General features: G+C 35.6%; 1 protein-coding gene across 3 annotated transcripts in view; it reads right to left on the bottom strand.

Annotated features, from left to right (window-relative positions):
* The window catches only part of CFAP43 (cilia and flagella associated protein 43), a 47065-nt gene that overhangs the window by 28245 nt on the left and 3838 nt on the right, over positions 1 to 14982 (bottom strand). For 2 of the 3 annotated variants that reach the window (XM_021398607.1, XM_021398608.1), the window contains exons 4-11: positions 12495 to 12662; positions 10944 to 11094; positions 6201 to 6351; positions 4293 to 4355; positions 3090 to 3169; positions 2256 to 2387; positions 1620 to 1736; positions 471 to 551 (exon numbers count right to left, since the gene is read on the bottom strand). In XM_021398607.1, the coding sequence (XP_021254282.1) occupies positions 471 to 551; positions 1620 to 1736; positions 2256 to 2387; positions 3090 to 3169; positions 4293 to 4355; positions 6201 to 6351; positions 10944 to 11094; positions 12495 to 12662 (943 nt within the window). The remainder of the gene's footprint in view (positions 1 to 470; positions 552 to 1619; positions 1737 to 2255; positions 2388 to 3089; positions 3170 to 4292; positions 4356 to 6200; positions 6352 to 10943; positions 11095 to 12494; positions 12663 to 14982) is intronic. The other variant, XM_021398609.1, reaches the window with a different exon arrangement.

The raw sequence follows: 14982 nt of genomic DNA, 5'->3' as shown, positions 1-14982 counted from the left end.
AAAATCCATAGGCTTTTTCAGTACTTGAATATTTCTTAAATTAGGACAAAACACTAACAGCTTGAAATCAATCAATTTCCTAAAACCTGTTTGTTAGATCAGTCAAGAAATTTAGTTTTCATACACTTGAAACATTTTCTGACAATTCTGACACACATCAAAAATATAAATTTAATAAAGTAATACCATACAATTATTTACAAATATATGCTTAGAGACAGATCACTAGGACATTAGGTTGAAATGCTTTCTCTGCTTTCTTCCTGAGTTAAATTTGTTACTAGTTCCAGGAAACATTCTGAAAATATAATCTTTCTAAAATCTCTTTTACTTGTTATTCAAAGATACTACTTAGCTTTTCTCAAAATTGGCTGATCCGATTTTGTGGAATATTTTGCTATAAAACAAAAATATTAAAAATGAAAAATTTAAGTATTTCTTACAACATAAGTGCCTAGTTATGAGTGTACCTCAATATCAAGGTTTAGCGTGCTGAGGCAAGTCCCATTTTCCAGGAGCCAAACTTGTACTTCACCTGAAATTGTTACAGACTTGAAGAGAGAAAAACATAATCAGAGCAGGGTGGAATAACCAAATTATCTAGATGTAGCTCATGATTGTCTATAGAATATAAATTTAGCTAATGTCTGAGTGTAGCAGATCAAGAGTTCCTATTTTTGGTTGGAATGATCTTGCTTTTACTGTAAGTACAGCTGCTGCAAGAACAAAGAAAATGTTTAATACTTTTTGTGAACTGCTGCAACTATAGGAATGGTCTTTAAGCAGAATAAGACAATGTAGGGCAAAATGTAGCCTTGATCAATGTCAGTACTCCCAGCATTCAGTCAGCAGTAAAAAAAAATACTTAGAATTTTCTTTCCATAGGAAAGTCCCAAAGGAGAGGTGCATAAAAGAAGATGCATAATTGTGCTTGATCTGCTTGTATCCAGACAATTTTAAAATTTCACAGTGAAGTGTTGCTAGAGGCCAATCAATCCTCACATTACTTATTCTGAGGCTTACTTATTCCTGGGCTAATAAACAAACAGATTCAACAAACTGAAGGCTCCAGTGTTCCCACACAGCCTACATGAAGAATTCATGGCCTGGGGACGTATCAGACTTTCTGACTTAAACATATGTCTTGCAGGAGTCAAGGACAGAATGAAAGCAAGGAGTTTTTCAGAATGGACAGATCGAGGAGTAAGGCCTTCTTTGTCTCTGGACCCAGGACTGGCATCTCTTTCTGTTCCAATTTGTGCTGAGGGCTGAAAAGATCAGTAGAAAACTCTTTGTTCCAAAATCTGTTCCTTAAATTGAATTCACTTTCTGCACATCTGTGTTCAAGACAAATTGTGAGTCACACAAATGAACAGCAGAAACAGTATGACATTTCAGCAATCTGTATCTACCCTACATTGTAGGGAAAGTTCTGACCTTTTTATAGGCCATACCTGAATGAACGCCATTTACTTCTTTTAATAGGTATTTATACCACCGTAAGAAAAATCAAGACAGTCCCAGTCTCTGTAAGCCTGTTGGTTTTGTGCCTTAGCAATACACTGGTTACCTAAAAAAACCCACTCTATTATATATATTAAAAAAATGCCTTTTCTTACCACACAGTACTTGTCCCCTGGAGTAAGAAAATCTGCTGCCAGCAAATAACTACTGAATGCATTCAAGAGTTTGACAGCTTCTCCACGGTGGGCAGGTTCGTAAGTATAGATTGAGCCCTGACAAATAAAAAGTACTAATCCATCACAGGGCTGTGAAACGTTTCATTAAATGCTTTCAAACACTTCAGCAAAAATACCCTTTTTCCTGAGCTTCATTCTTTAAAGGTTTTTATTTGTTTCTAAACTTAGTTTAACAGTGTTCAGTAGAGTTCGGCTGACTTTTACTGATTTTATTAACCTATACTTGCTGAAGATCATTTGATAGTCATCCAGCTAGTCAGATTTTCTAGATTTTTTTTTTTCAAAATTTCTTTAATAAAATGATTTAAAACATCATATTTCATCTTACTACAAGAAACAACTACAATCCACCATCTGTAGAAGGCAATTGTTCTGTGCTTCATTAAAAGTCTTTCCAATCTTTTGTTAGAAACACTGCATGGACTATACTGCTGGTATAAATTTTTTGATTTGTGGGATAGCATTATGAAAGTTTCACAGATTCACACATAATCATGTTAGCAGTAGCATCACAGGAACATCCCATACATTCTGCTAGTATCTCAAATACTATACCTGATCAGTAACAATCAGAAGTATTGTGTAATCAGGAGAGAATATGAGGGTGGATATGGGTTCTGAGACGTCAGTGCAGATTTTCATCTCATACTGGAGACCACTGATGTGATAAAAGTATACAACGCCCTCCTGTGCAGAAAAGTATAAATCCGCATTTGTTCAAAGTGGCAAATTTAACAGCAAGAACTTCTGAAAACCTCTAAAATAACAGTTTGCAACTGTATACCATCTCTAACAATCTGGTTTGCCTTTAGCCTGTCTGCACTCAGAGGACTCTTACTTTGAATAACAAATCCACTGAAAATCCACTGAGGTGATCCTTAATATAAGTCTAAGTAAAAGTTAAGAATAGACTCATCAGTTAATACTTAAGATTTCACATTGTTTGGTTGTTTTTTTTTTTTTGAGACAGTACAAGAATTGTATTACTCCTAAGCAGTAATGAACAATGCCATTATGAGTTTGGATTAAAAGGTGAGGTAGATCTTGCACAAAATAAATAGGCTATTCTCCTGGCCATTTTCTCTACTTTCCTGTTTTATGTCCATCTTTCTTTTCCATTCCTTTACAGCACTGCCCTTTGTTAAAAATAGGTTATCCTCTTTTGTCACTTCTTTGACTTCAAAAATGCAATCTCTTCCCACCCTGCCCCCTTCTGATTTCTTGTCTCAAGCCTTAAAAAAGAACACACAATGTCTGAGAGAACTGTTACAGCTTTGCAACCCTCCACTTTTTCTAGCTCCCGTCTTTGAAGAGAACTCTGTAAACGTATTCAATATAAATATTCTTTGACACTGTATTAATAAGTAAAGATCACGAAGGATGCCTTACAGTTCCAGCTGTGTACAGTCCCTCATTACAAAATGCCATGGTAAACACAACTGTTCTTTGCAGAGCCTTTGATTTGCCACCTGAGAGTAGAAGACCAACACAAAATATGAAGTTTAATTTATTGCAATAATGTATCTCAGCTTTAAATCTAGGAGAATTGATTATTTGACAGTAAAAATATTCTATTGTCTACATAATTCTTGGGCTTTTTGCAGTGATAATAAAAGAGAAGGCTGGTATACATAATTTGAAGTGACAATACTACTGTGGCCTGATGAACTAGACACTGATTGGAGAAATCATTTGGTACCGTAAATGCTGCAGAATAGCGACAAAGATCAATATACTAAGTTTGTCAATAACAGAATCATATAGTCATTTAGGCTGGAACAGACCTTAGAAGTCCTCTGATCCACCCACCTTCCCATTCAGCACAGTGCCCGCTCAAATGAGACACAACTTCAAAGTTAGAGCATGTTGTTCAGAGTAATATCGAGCTGATGTCTGATCACCAAGAATAGAAATTCCATGCTTTCTTCAGGCAACCTGTCCAAATGTCTGACTACTTTCAGTTTAATTATTTTTTTCCTTTACCTCTACCCTCTTATCCTCTACCCAGAAATTTTGCTGGTGTCAACTATATCCTTTACCTGTCTGGTTCCATATTCTCTGTTACCTTTCAATGGGTAGCTGAAAAAACAGTAAAATCCCCCTTTTCCTTCCCGATGAATGTAGGTCTTTCTGCCCATCTTTATATGTCATGCATTCAAACTCTGCACTGATCTTTGTGGCCTTGTGCTGAACCTCCTCTATAATGTACTATGGAACTCAAAACAAAGTGTTTGAAACAACCCTAACTCAACTAAATTACAAATTCTTACAGTTCTTAAAAAAAAAAACAAAGGTACTAAAATTAAGCAATAGGGAAATTACTCTAACATCATTTATTCCAATCTAAATTAGAATGAACAGAAATTATTTCACTGCCTATGTTTTTCCTGAGGCTATTCATTTGGCTATTAGCAGAAAGCTCATTAGTTATTTATCAGATACACATAAAAAATGATTGCCATAAATCTGTAGAGGCCAGTGTGATCTGAGCTCATCTAAGCAGAAAATTCCAACTGTGCTCACATACTATTAATCTCAGCCATTACTGATGCTGCCTAAAAATCTACTAGCTTAAGTGGAATATAGAAATACCTTTCTTTTTCTGTACTTCTCTACGAACATAATCCAACGTGTCCAATACTTTACGCATGTGTTCTGCACAAAAGACAACAATTTATATCATTAACCTTGTTAGAATGTCAATACTGCACTAAATATCAGTTGCATTCTTGTCTACTGAACAAAAAACTGGGTTTAGTATACTGGAATAAAAATGTGTGCTCCTTCCCAGTATTAATCCTTTCTGTCATTTGTGCAGCTGAGCAGGCAAACTCTTTCATACACTTGCAGAATCATTAAGTTTGGAGAAGACCACCAAGATCATCTAGTTCAACTGTTGACCCACCTTTCTGTAGTTCAGTTGACAGTTGTAAAAAGAAGTGCTTTAAGTTGGACATGCACTTAAGTATTCTGCTAAATTGAAACATTTAAGTGTTTTAAATTGTGTAGAAGCTTCAATACAATATGATTACAGACATTTCTGTTACAGTTTTAGGACAGAACACAAGGAAGAATGTACAGGCCAAATAAAGCCCAGATGGCAAATATTCTTGCTGTTTTCTACTGAATGGGCAAAAAAATTTCTAGTCACACCTCAGCTTTACTTGTTGATGGTTTTCAACTCTTGATTTGATAAACCTACAACTGTTAATTTCAAAAGTAGAAAAATAATCCTGGATTTTTTTTTTAAGAGCAGCATTTCTTTACTGAACAGAGACACAGTACTTTGGGAAAGCCAGGGATGCTTGCTGCAGCTTAATAATGCTTTAAAAGGCAAAAGAAGAAATCAAAAATAATGTCACCCTATTAACTCTAACTCAGTGTTGATTAGAGAAAAAGTTCTATGTTGGTGTGCAATATCATATCACCCACTTTTAGTCTGAGAAGAAGCACATTCTACTACTCCTTTTACCACCTGACTGAACCACTGAACTGCATGTACACAGTAGGACTGACATCTTCCATCTCTGCAAAGGATGACAGTGTATAGGTTGCCATTGCCAGAACTGTTTGTGCTGGCCACATCTAACTGTTCTCCATTCTGGAAACCCTCTGTATGAACATAAATTAGTACCATATGGCAAGGAGCTGGGGTGAGACCTCAGGGTTCCCAGAAAAAAGTGTGGAATGAGCTGCTGCTGCCAGAAAAGCTCACTCACCGGCATGCCAAAGGCCTCCATGAAAAAAAAGACAGATGGGAATACACAATGGGGAGACAAATTACCTCAGCAAGTTGCAATCAATCTGAGACACATGCACCATGCATTCTAGAATAATTTAAAAGTGAAATGCTTTGTTTTAAGCCAGAGGCATATTCTGCTCACTCTCTGTGGTTCACACCTTCTACAGTAGCCTTACTGTAAATACAGCCTTCTTTTCATTAGAAAATTGTTTATATAACAGCTCATCTTAAAGAATTATATTAAGAAACTTTATATTAAATTCAGTTGTGCTGTTAATCAACATCATGCTAAACATGAGTCTTCAAAGATGCGTTGTAACGTTATCTAACATAGCATATGAGGAGAACCCAAAATACGTCATGCAAGATCAAATAAATTATTGCACTCAACCAGCAGTAAAAGGATCACGCGTAGTTGTTATATTAGTAGTATAGTGTTTATCTAATAGGGCTGTTAATAAGATACAGGTTCTTGAAATTATTGTTCATTTTATCAAATGGTTTTAATGTATTTAGAGCTTTTTTCTTTTTTTTTTTTTGCCTGAGAAAAATGACTGCCAATTAAAGGATGCTAAAGACTTCAACAGAAATCCTGAAATGTTAACTTTATTAATAAGAATAGTGGTTTTCATACGGCTCTACAATTCAGCTTTACAACTTCTGTAGGTTACACAACAGAAGAAAGCCAAAAAAGCCTTCGCTGTCCTATCTGTATTCCTCCCTACATGAATAAAACACACAACACAGTTATATCTTACCAGATAGAGGTTTTTGTTGAATAATTGAAGCACTGCATTTCTTAGTATCAATTGCCAAAATATAACCTTCTTTACAGCCCAGGTAAACGTCAGAGGTTGCAGTCCAGCAGTGGGCAGTAGGATGCAATGAAGGCTTAATATCAGTTCTAGGCTTCAGCACAAAAATAAACAAGTGTGATTAACAATTGGCAAATATCTGTATAGTTATGCACATTTCAAGGCCAAGAAACTATCTCCTAGTGTTTGACTTTTTTTTTATTCCATCATCCTTCGGCTGAGACTAGAAACTTGAGAAACATGAACGCCTTCCAGAAAAACCAGTGTCTGGTGGCAGAGGTTTAGAACTCACATCCCTCTCTAGAAGCTTGTGTAAATGATGAATTATATTCTCATTAAAAGTGGTATCTGTTATAATTTTTTTTTAATTTATTATCTGGCACTTTTGCCTTCTGGCTTGGAAATCTCTCTAGTATATTCTCTACTCTAACAAAGATATTGACCCACCATAACTAGGTAATCTCCCTATTTTTTAATGATAAAATTATGAAAAAATTCAACACAGTGAGCTCCTAGATTGCTGGGTTCTTTTTTGTTGTTGTTTTCTTTTCTTTTTTTTTTTCTTTTTTACACCAGAATAGCACTAGGAGTCCAAATTTAATTGGTTACCCACTATGACCACACCCTGCCAAATGTCTTTCGAACTGCTTTTCAGAAGAGTCTTTGATTTCGCAGATATATCCTGTTTTTTTCTTCATTCTGTGATACTGCATTCTTGGTAGAATTATAATGCACTGTGTTTGAATAGCTTATCATATAACCAAATCAGTCTGAAAAACAGCTCTGTTAATCTTTGTGTCATCTATAAATTAGTTCTAGAAATATCCCTGCCATAGACTACCATATACCTGAAATTTCATTTCTCTAAAATAAAATTCATAAATCTGCCATCCATAAAATGCGAACAACAGTACCTCTCCACCAAATGTTATTAAAGACTGTGGCCTGTTCAGATACAATAGTAAGAGGAGTTATATAAATACCATGATAGAAGGAACCACATTGAAGCAGATTCAGTGAAAAGAAAAAAAAAAGCAAATATACCTTGTGAGAACATTCAAAATAAAAGATTCAAAGAGCAGAAGTGGAGAAGTGGAACACATACTGAACATGATGGATAAAATAAAAGAAGAGTCCAGAATTCTATAAATTCTCTTTTTGTCTCACTAAAGGTTCTATAAAAAAAGAAAATATGGATGTGTTTGTGATGAAAGCAAAGGACAGGGATTCACAGGTATCTAGATTTCATTAGTAAAACCTGCCAAGGACTTGCTTTATCATTCTGGATAGGTAACTCACTCTTTATTTATGTCTACAAAGCATTTTGAATAATAAAATAGGACAAACTAATAAATCTGTAGCAGGATGGGACTATTCATCACTCAGAGAAACATTTAATATAGGCATTTTCCTTGATTTTACAAGGCTTGAACAGCACAAATCTTTAGCAAGATGTAACTGAACTACCATGAATCAGAAGCTTCCTCTGCGAAGACAACTTCTGTCATGTTCCTTTATACCTGCTGTCATGATTGCCTTCACACTAACTAGGTCAAATATGTTAATCCTATGGTGAGATTATGTAAATTCAAAATGAGATTGATTCTTCAACTGTGCAATGACACAGTGGTGCATAATAATAATGCAGTGTTTTGCTGAACTTCTCTCTCTAGAGAGAAGCAGCTCTTCAGAGAAAAAAAATCTTTGTCAAAAAAAGGAATTATAATAAAACAATGGAATAGCATTCTTACTGGGGATTCAAGTGGGCTGGTCATTGGAAAGTAAATTCATAAAACTCAGGTCATAACTGTTAGAAATACCAAAACACAAGTAAAACAGTATGATGGAAGAAAAAAGGATTGAAATCTTTCGGACGTTTCAAATCCTTTCACTCTGCTGCCCCAATGTGGTTACACTCTGGTACACACTTAGCCTCAGTATCTTGTTCCAGAGCATGGACCCCTAACAAAGAAGCAAACAAACGCACTTGCAGCAGACTTGCTTTTCTTACATGACTGTCACACATTGCTTAGGAGTGTGCTACTGCCTCCAAGGAACAATGGACTATGAGTTGAGAGTAATCCCTCTACTTATTAGTGTAAATAAATGGTTCTCCACTTTTGATGCTTATAGCAACATGACAAACCTTGACTTCACCTGCCTTGGATTCAGTTATAAAGAAAAATTCTTCCGTTGAATTCTGTGGGAAATGGGAGAGGTTCATCAAGCTATGACACTGTTCCCACTGCACTAAACTGAAAGCACCTCATTAACCACTTCCAGGAGGAGCATGCTTTCTCTTATTAATTAAAAAAAGTAAACATAACGATAGTGAGGACAGTAACTCCAAGGTATGAACAAATGTTGAGATGCAGATTTTAGACCAGAGTCAGACAAGTGCTCATGGACATTTGTAGAAGATCAACAGTTCTAGTACCCATTCAAGCAATTGCAGCAGGAGCCTGTCAATTTATAAAGACAGTGAGAAATGGTAGTTATGGCACCTCTACTTTCTATAGATAGGTCCATTACAGAAACTGTAGTCTGAAGATATCTGGATATCTGAAGAACTCAGCAAATTCAGTAATTTCAGTCTCACTGAATGTTGCTGCATTAGTTACTTTTCAATATAAGGATCTTGGTAAAACCATATTTAGTCTGGAGCAAGGTGAAAACATAGCAGAAATTGAATCAGTGCTTCTGAGTCTCATTGCCTCCTGGTGCTACTTCTGGAAGAATGCAGCGCTCCACAATTCAACACACAGGAAACAATATACCACCACCACAACAAAAAGGACAAGTTCATATTTCTGAAAAATGATTCCAAAATATCTTATGTTCATAACTTTGTTAATATTTCACAACCAAAATATACCCATCTACCTAGGGTGTCTGGACAGTAAATAAATACCAAACTATATACCACCTAATTCAAAAGAAAAGGAAATCTTGGTCAAAAACTAGTAGAATTAGATCAACCTGCTCTTACTTCACAAATATTTCTGTATACAAGGAGAAGATAATAATATTGAAGCTGGTAACAAGAAACCTAGATTCTTCTGGAGGCAGTTGGGAACGCAAAGACCCCACAAGGGTACCTAGTATGGTTGAAAGCACCTTTTTTTCCATGTGAGAAAGCTCTCAACATAGATACACAAGTTCAAGCACAAGAACTCGCAAGGAACAAATCATAAATATGGCACAAATCTACATTTCAAAGGCAGAAAATTCTCACAGAAATCTGGAATCCTGACTATACAGAGAATGCTCAGTTCTAAGGAAATAAAAGTTTATCAGTGACTGTGATAAATTCCAAAACAGAGCTGGAAATAAAAGGGATTTGTTTGGTGATGGAAACCACAAGAAGGTCTTAATTCTTTATATGATTCTGCTGAAATCTTAGAACTGTGTCTGCAGCATTCCACAGAGGAGTATTTGATCTTGATGAATGCAATAGTATGCATACAAGGACAAACAAATTCTTTTAATCCTTACAGACCTAATATAGTGTTTCTTTTTCCCCTCTCATAGCTCACGCTACAGGCTAAAGAACAAAGCATTTTTTGCAGTTCAGGAGCTGCACATATTACACGAAGCAGTAAGGTAGAAAAAAGGCAATGATCCTTATGAACATATTTCATCTTTATTTTCCATGTTCTAAGTGATTTGAAATATAAGTAGCTCACGTGTAATCAAAATCAGTAGAGGATGTTTGTAGTTATTGATTGCCTGGAAACCAAGGACATCTGTAGTCACAGTTAACCTCTGCAAATGCCATGTAAAAGAGGATGAGGTAAGGAAAAATAATTTCCCATTTTCACTTTTTTTTTTTGCATTCTGCTTTATAATAAAAGTTTATTGCACAAACCTGTGGTATATTGATCTGATAATATAGAACTCATATTTCTCCAGCAAAAAGACATAATATAATGCTACTATAATCTAATGTACAGCAGTTTTGGTGCACAAGGCATCAAATAGAAAATGATGTTCTTAATCTTAGAAGGGAATCCCAGATTTGCAAATTAAATGTTTTCACACTGTCAGCTGCTTCTAGTTAGCAGTCAGGTGACAGTAAATTTCAAACAAAGCAACAACTCTTTTGTAACACTTCATATATCTAGGGAGGCTAGCAAGTAAGTGATCAAATACAAACACAGAAAATGGCTGGATCCAGCACCATCAGTGATACGGGAATGTATTTCAAAAGCAGAGGCTGCTGTTTGGAATAAAGCCTTCAGTGTTTTCATTGCTTGAGACACTTTCAGAGTCAAGAAGAGAACAAACTCCAAATGGAGGTAAAGATACCTGAAGGTTATTATCATTTGGCATGGCTTTCAAGGTTTTCAAGGTTTAAGCAGCTCTCATTAGCTTGGGCGTGGTTAAATGCTGGAGTGCTGTTAATGTTCCTGGGATAGAGATTAGTACCTCCACTGCACAGATATATTACTACACCAGGACATGTGTCAGAAATCTCTGCATTTTACTGTACTGTGCAGTAGTAGCATGCCTTGTAAATCTCCTGTCAAAATGGATTCCAGAAACATAATTAATACAAAAAATTTATTTTCTAGGTTGTACCTGTTTAACAGATGTTAGGATTATTAATTTGTTAACATCATAATATCATAAATGCATAAAAAGTATAATGACTTGGAATAATAAATGGATAAAATGAGTAGCTACCACAAATATTTCTGCTTCATCTCCTACCAGTCCAGCAATGGCTGAAACTGGCATAATAGGGCCATGGTAGGGATCTTCATCACAAGAATACGGGAAAAACAAATCCTTATGATGATCCAGAGAACCTTGCCCATCAGGGAGTTTCACAGGGCTGTAAAAAAAGCAAGAGACACTGTCTGAGGAGAAATATTACAAATAGTATATGTTGATACAAAACCGGGAAACATGTTTTCGAAATGAGACACCAACACAGTTAACGGGCTTTACTTCAGCAACAGTAATGGAAAACTGTTGTACAGAATAATTTTACATGAAACATATCATTTCACTATAAGGTAATCGTAATTTTACTAGAAAAGAGGTTCCTAGCTGGACTGCCACGCTCCAGCTCTCTGTCTTTTCTTATCACCTTAGACAAATAACTACCCATTCTTGCTGTTTCCTTATTAAGTAGGATTAACAATGTCACACGCCTAACTTGCACAAGCTATGAGGATTCAAGCTTAATGTTTATTTGGAGAAAGTTTAGTTGGGATGAAAAAAAGTAATAGCAGTATTTCCCTGTTACATTCTGATAATCAGCATATGAGCAGGAAATGAGAATGCTGTAATTTACAAACTATCCTCATTTACGATTTGGTAATTGTGTTATGTGAAATAAACAATTCTCAGTGGAGCCTTAACTTCTACTCAATGGAATAAAAAGGGTAGAAAAATGAGCATACAGGTATTTTCATGTGTGTAATCTATAATGACAAAAGGCATTAAAAAATCCATTTTGAGATCTCAAATTAAGGCCTCGTCTATACTTTTACTGGCATAAACATGTCAGTGGTAATATATTGGTTATAGTCAAAGTTAATGAGATTAAATAGACTGTTGTGAACGGTGGAAGAGCTGCCACTGCAACAGTATACATGTTATGCTTTGAGGCTTCCATCTTGAACAATGCATATTAGTCATCTGTTCTTATAACGGCCTCAAAGAAGATTTTAGCATACATCTAGATTTGCTGTACTCAGTGAACTGCATTGACAGGGCCACCCCCTCTGTATCTGTAAATTGGCCACACAAGCTGGAAATTACACAGAAAATGTATGCTGCTTTTGGTACAATCTGTGACTACAACTACATATTGCTTAACTACACTTACTAGGAAACAACTTGATCCATATTTGGCAGCTCCATAGCCACAAAAGCAATGCACATTCCCACTCAGTACTCAACATTACCACTTACAGGAACGGGAGGGCAATCTAGGCACTGCATTAATGCAATTGGACAGCTCTTAATAGAGACAGCTACCAAAAATGCTAATTAATATTATTTTCAATTCTGTGCATAACTGGGACATGTGAGCCCTAAGAAATGAAATCATATATTCATCTGATTGACTAGACAGATTCATACTGCTTCTGATTCAACAGTTACTGATTATAATTGCTAGGCAGACTAAACTGGATTAAGTTTTTCGCAGATACAGGTTGCTAGTCTTAGTCATTATAATATACTACCAAAATTTTCTTTTAACTTGAAAGGTGCTCTACTTACTTTCCTATAAGATAATGCTCGTCATGATTTACTTCTATACACCAGATAGTAACGGAGCTCTCAGTAACAAAACATAGCTGTTGCCAGTTCATGGGATTAAAACTTAAGGAGGTCGCTGCTACCCCCGGTTGAGACACACTGCACAGGAGGATATTTTCTTGCCAGTTCCTTCATTAAGGAAAGTAAAAGAAAAATCAAATTCACTAAAAAAACCCAAAAACATTGAAGACAAATCTATGGATGTGATTCTGACACATTCAAGATCAAGGTAGGCAAACAAACACATCATCACTGACAAAAAAAACCAAATAATGCTGTCAAAGAAGCCAGGTTCTCCTGAGAACTAGAAGGATGTGGTTAATTAGCCACACATAAAATTAGTACTGCTACAAAGAGATTGTATAGTAAAATAATTATGAAAACAGGCATTTTAGAAACATTACCAAGCAATTACTTTTGTGAAAAGAACAAGAAACAGGAGACATGCATTTTCCTCCTAATTCTGTCACTGAGTGGACAAGAAACTCTTCAGCACCCAAGACCTCGGTCTTGCCTTTCCAATCTGTAAAGTAATTATTATAATGCTTGCAGATGGAAGGTATTACAATTATTACAATTAGGAAACTCAGTCAGCCTTTGATTATCTAACTGAATTATCTGGGTTGTATCCTAATTGTATTGTGAATGCTGCACACAAGCTATAGCAGCCCTAACTAACCAGAGAGGAAAACAGTGCAGCGTTTCTATGGGACGTTACACGTTAGCTGACGCTACCCTGGGAATATGCTTTCCACTGACTTTTCTTTTGTCCGCTCCAGCCTATTTTATAGTCTCATGCTCTAATTTGCATATTCTTCCATTATCCAGATTAATTCTTGACTTCATTTGCATTTTTAGGTGCTGTCCAAGAACTGATTAACATAATTTGAAGAAAATCATTAGAACTGTTTCTTATTATCTTAGGCAACATATCTGACTGTTAATCTAAATAACATTTATAGCTTTTGTATTTGTAATTACTGCTGAGATGAAGAAAACTAAAATGCACTCAGTGCTGTAAATGGATTTAGTATAATCCTCTTGTTCTGGTTTCTAAGAAATTTACTCTTAGATGCCGATTAGGATGCAAAGAAAGAATAAAATTGATAGTATATGGAAAAAATTAGTAGTTTTCACACATAAGCACTAATTCATTAATTTAACAGAAAGCTATAAGCTGCAGCTCTGACTGTAAAAGAAACAGGGTAGAGCTCTCTCTGAAGATGTCAGTATGCTTTTATCTCATGTCTAGCAGATAGTGCCACTGTTCTTAGAGCAGATCATTTATTAAGATCCAAAAAAATATAGCACATGTATCTAAAAATGAATCTGGCATTGAGCCTCTCCTTCAAACAGAAAAAAATAAAGATCTAGAGATTAAATCACACACAAAAGGCTGCTTTTAGTTATCCATAAGCTCTCCCTGTTTTGAAACTGAGTTAATTTTCAGAGCATACTTTTACCTCTTATTCTAAACTATATGCTCAAAATACATGACTTGTGCAATCACAATTAATGATGCTAAACAGTGATTTCTTTCATCAGTACAATATCTGTGATGAATGCATAACATGATCTAACTGCAAAAAGTAAGGTCCTGATCTCATAGCAAATTCACACAACTCTGTTGAAGTTATAAATTCAAAGTTTACTATTGTAAGGTGATTCTATTTTATTATTCTTTTTGACTGGAACTGAGGATGGTTCTCTTACGACAACTAGATGCTGAGAGCCAAATTTGATCTGATTCAAAAATGTTGAAATTGGTCTTGGAAACTGCTCTATTTTAAAGCATTTAAAAACTTCTAGCTGTTTCCATTTTAGGGGTAATCTAGAGTAGTCTTTCAAGATAGTGGATTTTTGTTTAAGTGCACGCAATGAATACATTGAGCCATACATATTATTTCTGTGAGTGACTAACACGCAGACTTTTCAGGGCAGAGTCTCTCTCTTGGTTTCTACTGTGATATAAACACAGATGCCTTTCCAGATGTACTCTGTATGAACAGAGTTCATAGCAAACATTATTCCTTGTAAGGGATAAGGAGGAGACATCAGTAGCAGTAGCTACCACTGCTAACTAACGTTCTGAAGTTACAGGAATTTCTGCTTTTTCTCTGGTTGTTGTACAAAAAATAAAAGGATCACCATTGCATTGATGTTACAGAGTACTTTTTGCTTGTCTTTGATTGACTTCCTCCTACTCTACTCTCCCCATTTGTTTTGAAAAAGTGCTCAGACAAAATGGTAAATGGAAGCTTGCTGGCCATGGAGGCAACTGTTTACAGAACAATTAAAAAAAACAATTATTTTCTCTATCTCAACCATATCATATTTCCTTTCATGGCAACAATAAAAATAATGATCTAACCCAGTGGCACACAGCAGTGTAATCACTGAGCACAACTATAAGACAGAACTAAGTAATTACAAGTAATTAAGAAGAATA

This window comes from Numida meleagris, chromosome 5, assembly GCF_002078875.1.
Source record: "Numida meleagris isolate 19003 breed g44 Domestic line chromosome 5, NumMel1.0, whole genome shotgun sequence".
Classification (NCBI taxonomy): domain Eukaryota; kingdom Metazoa; phylum Chordata; class Aves; order Galliformes; family Numididae; genus Numida; species Numida meleagris.
The sequence above is the reverse complement of the archived record's forward strand: the minus strand, read 5'-3'. Positions and strand labels throughout refer to the sequence as shown.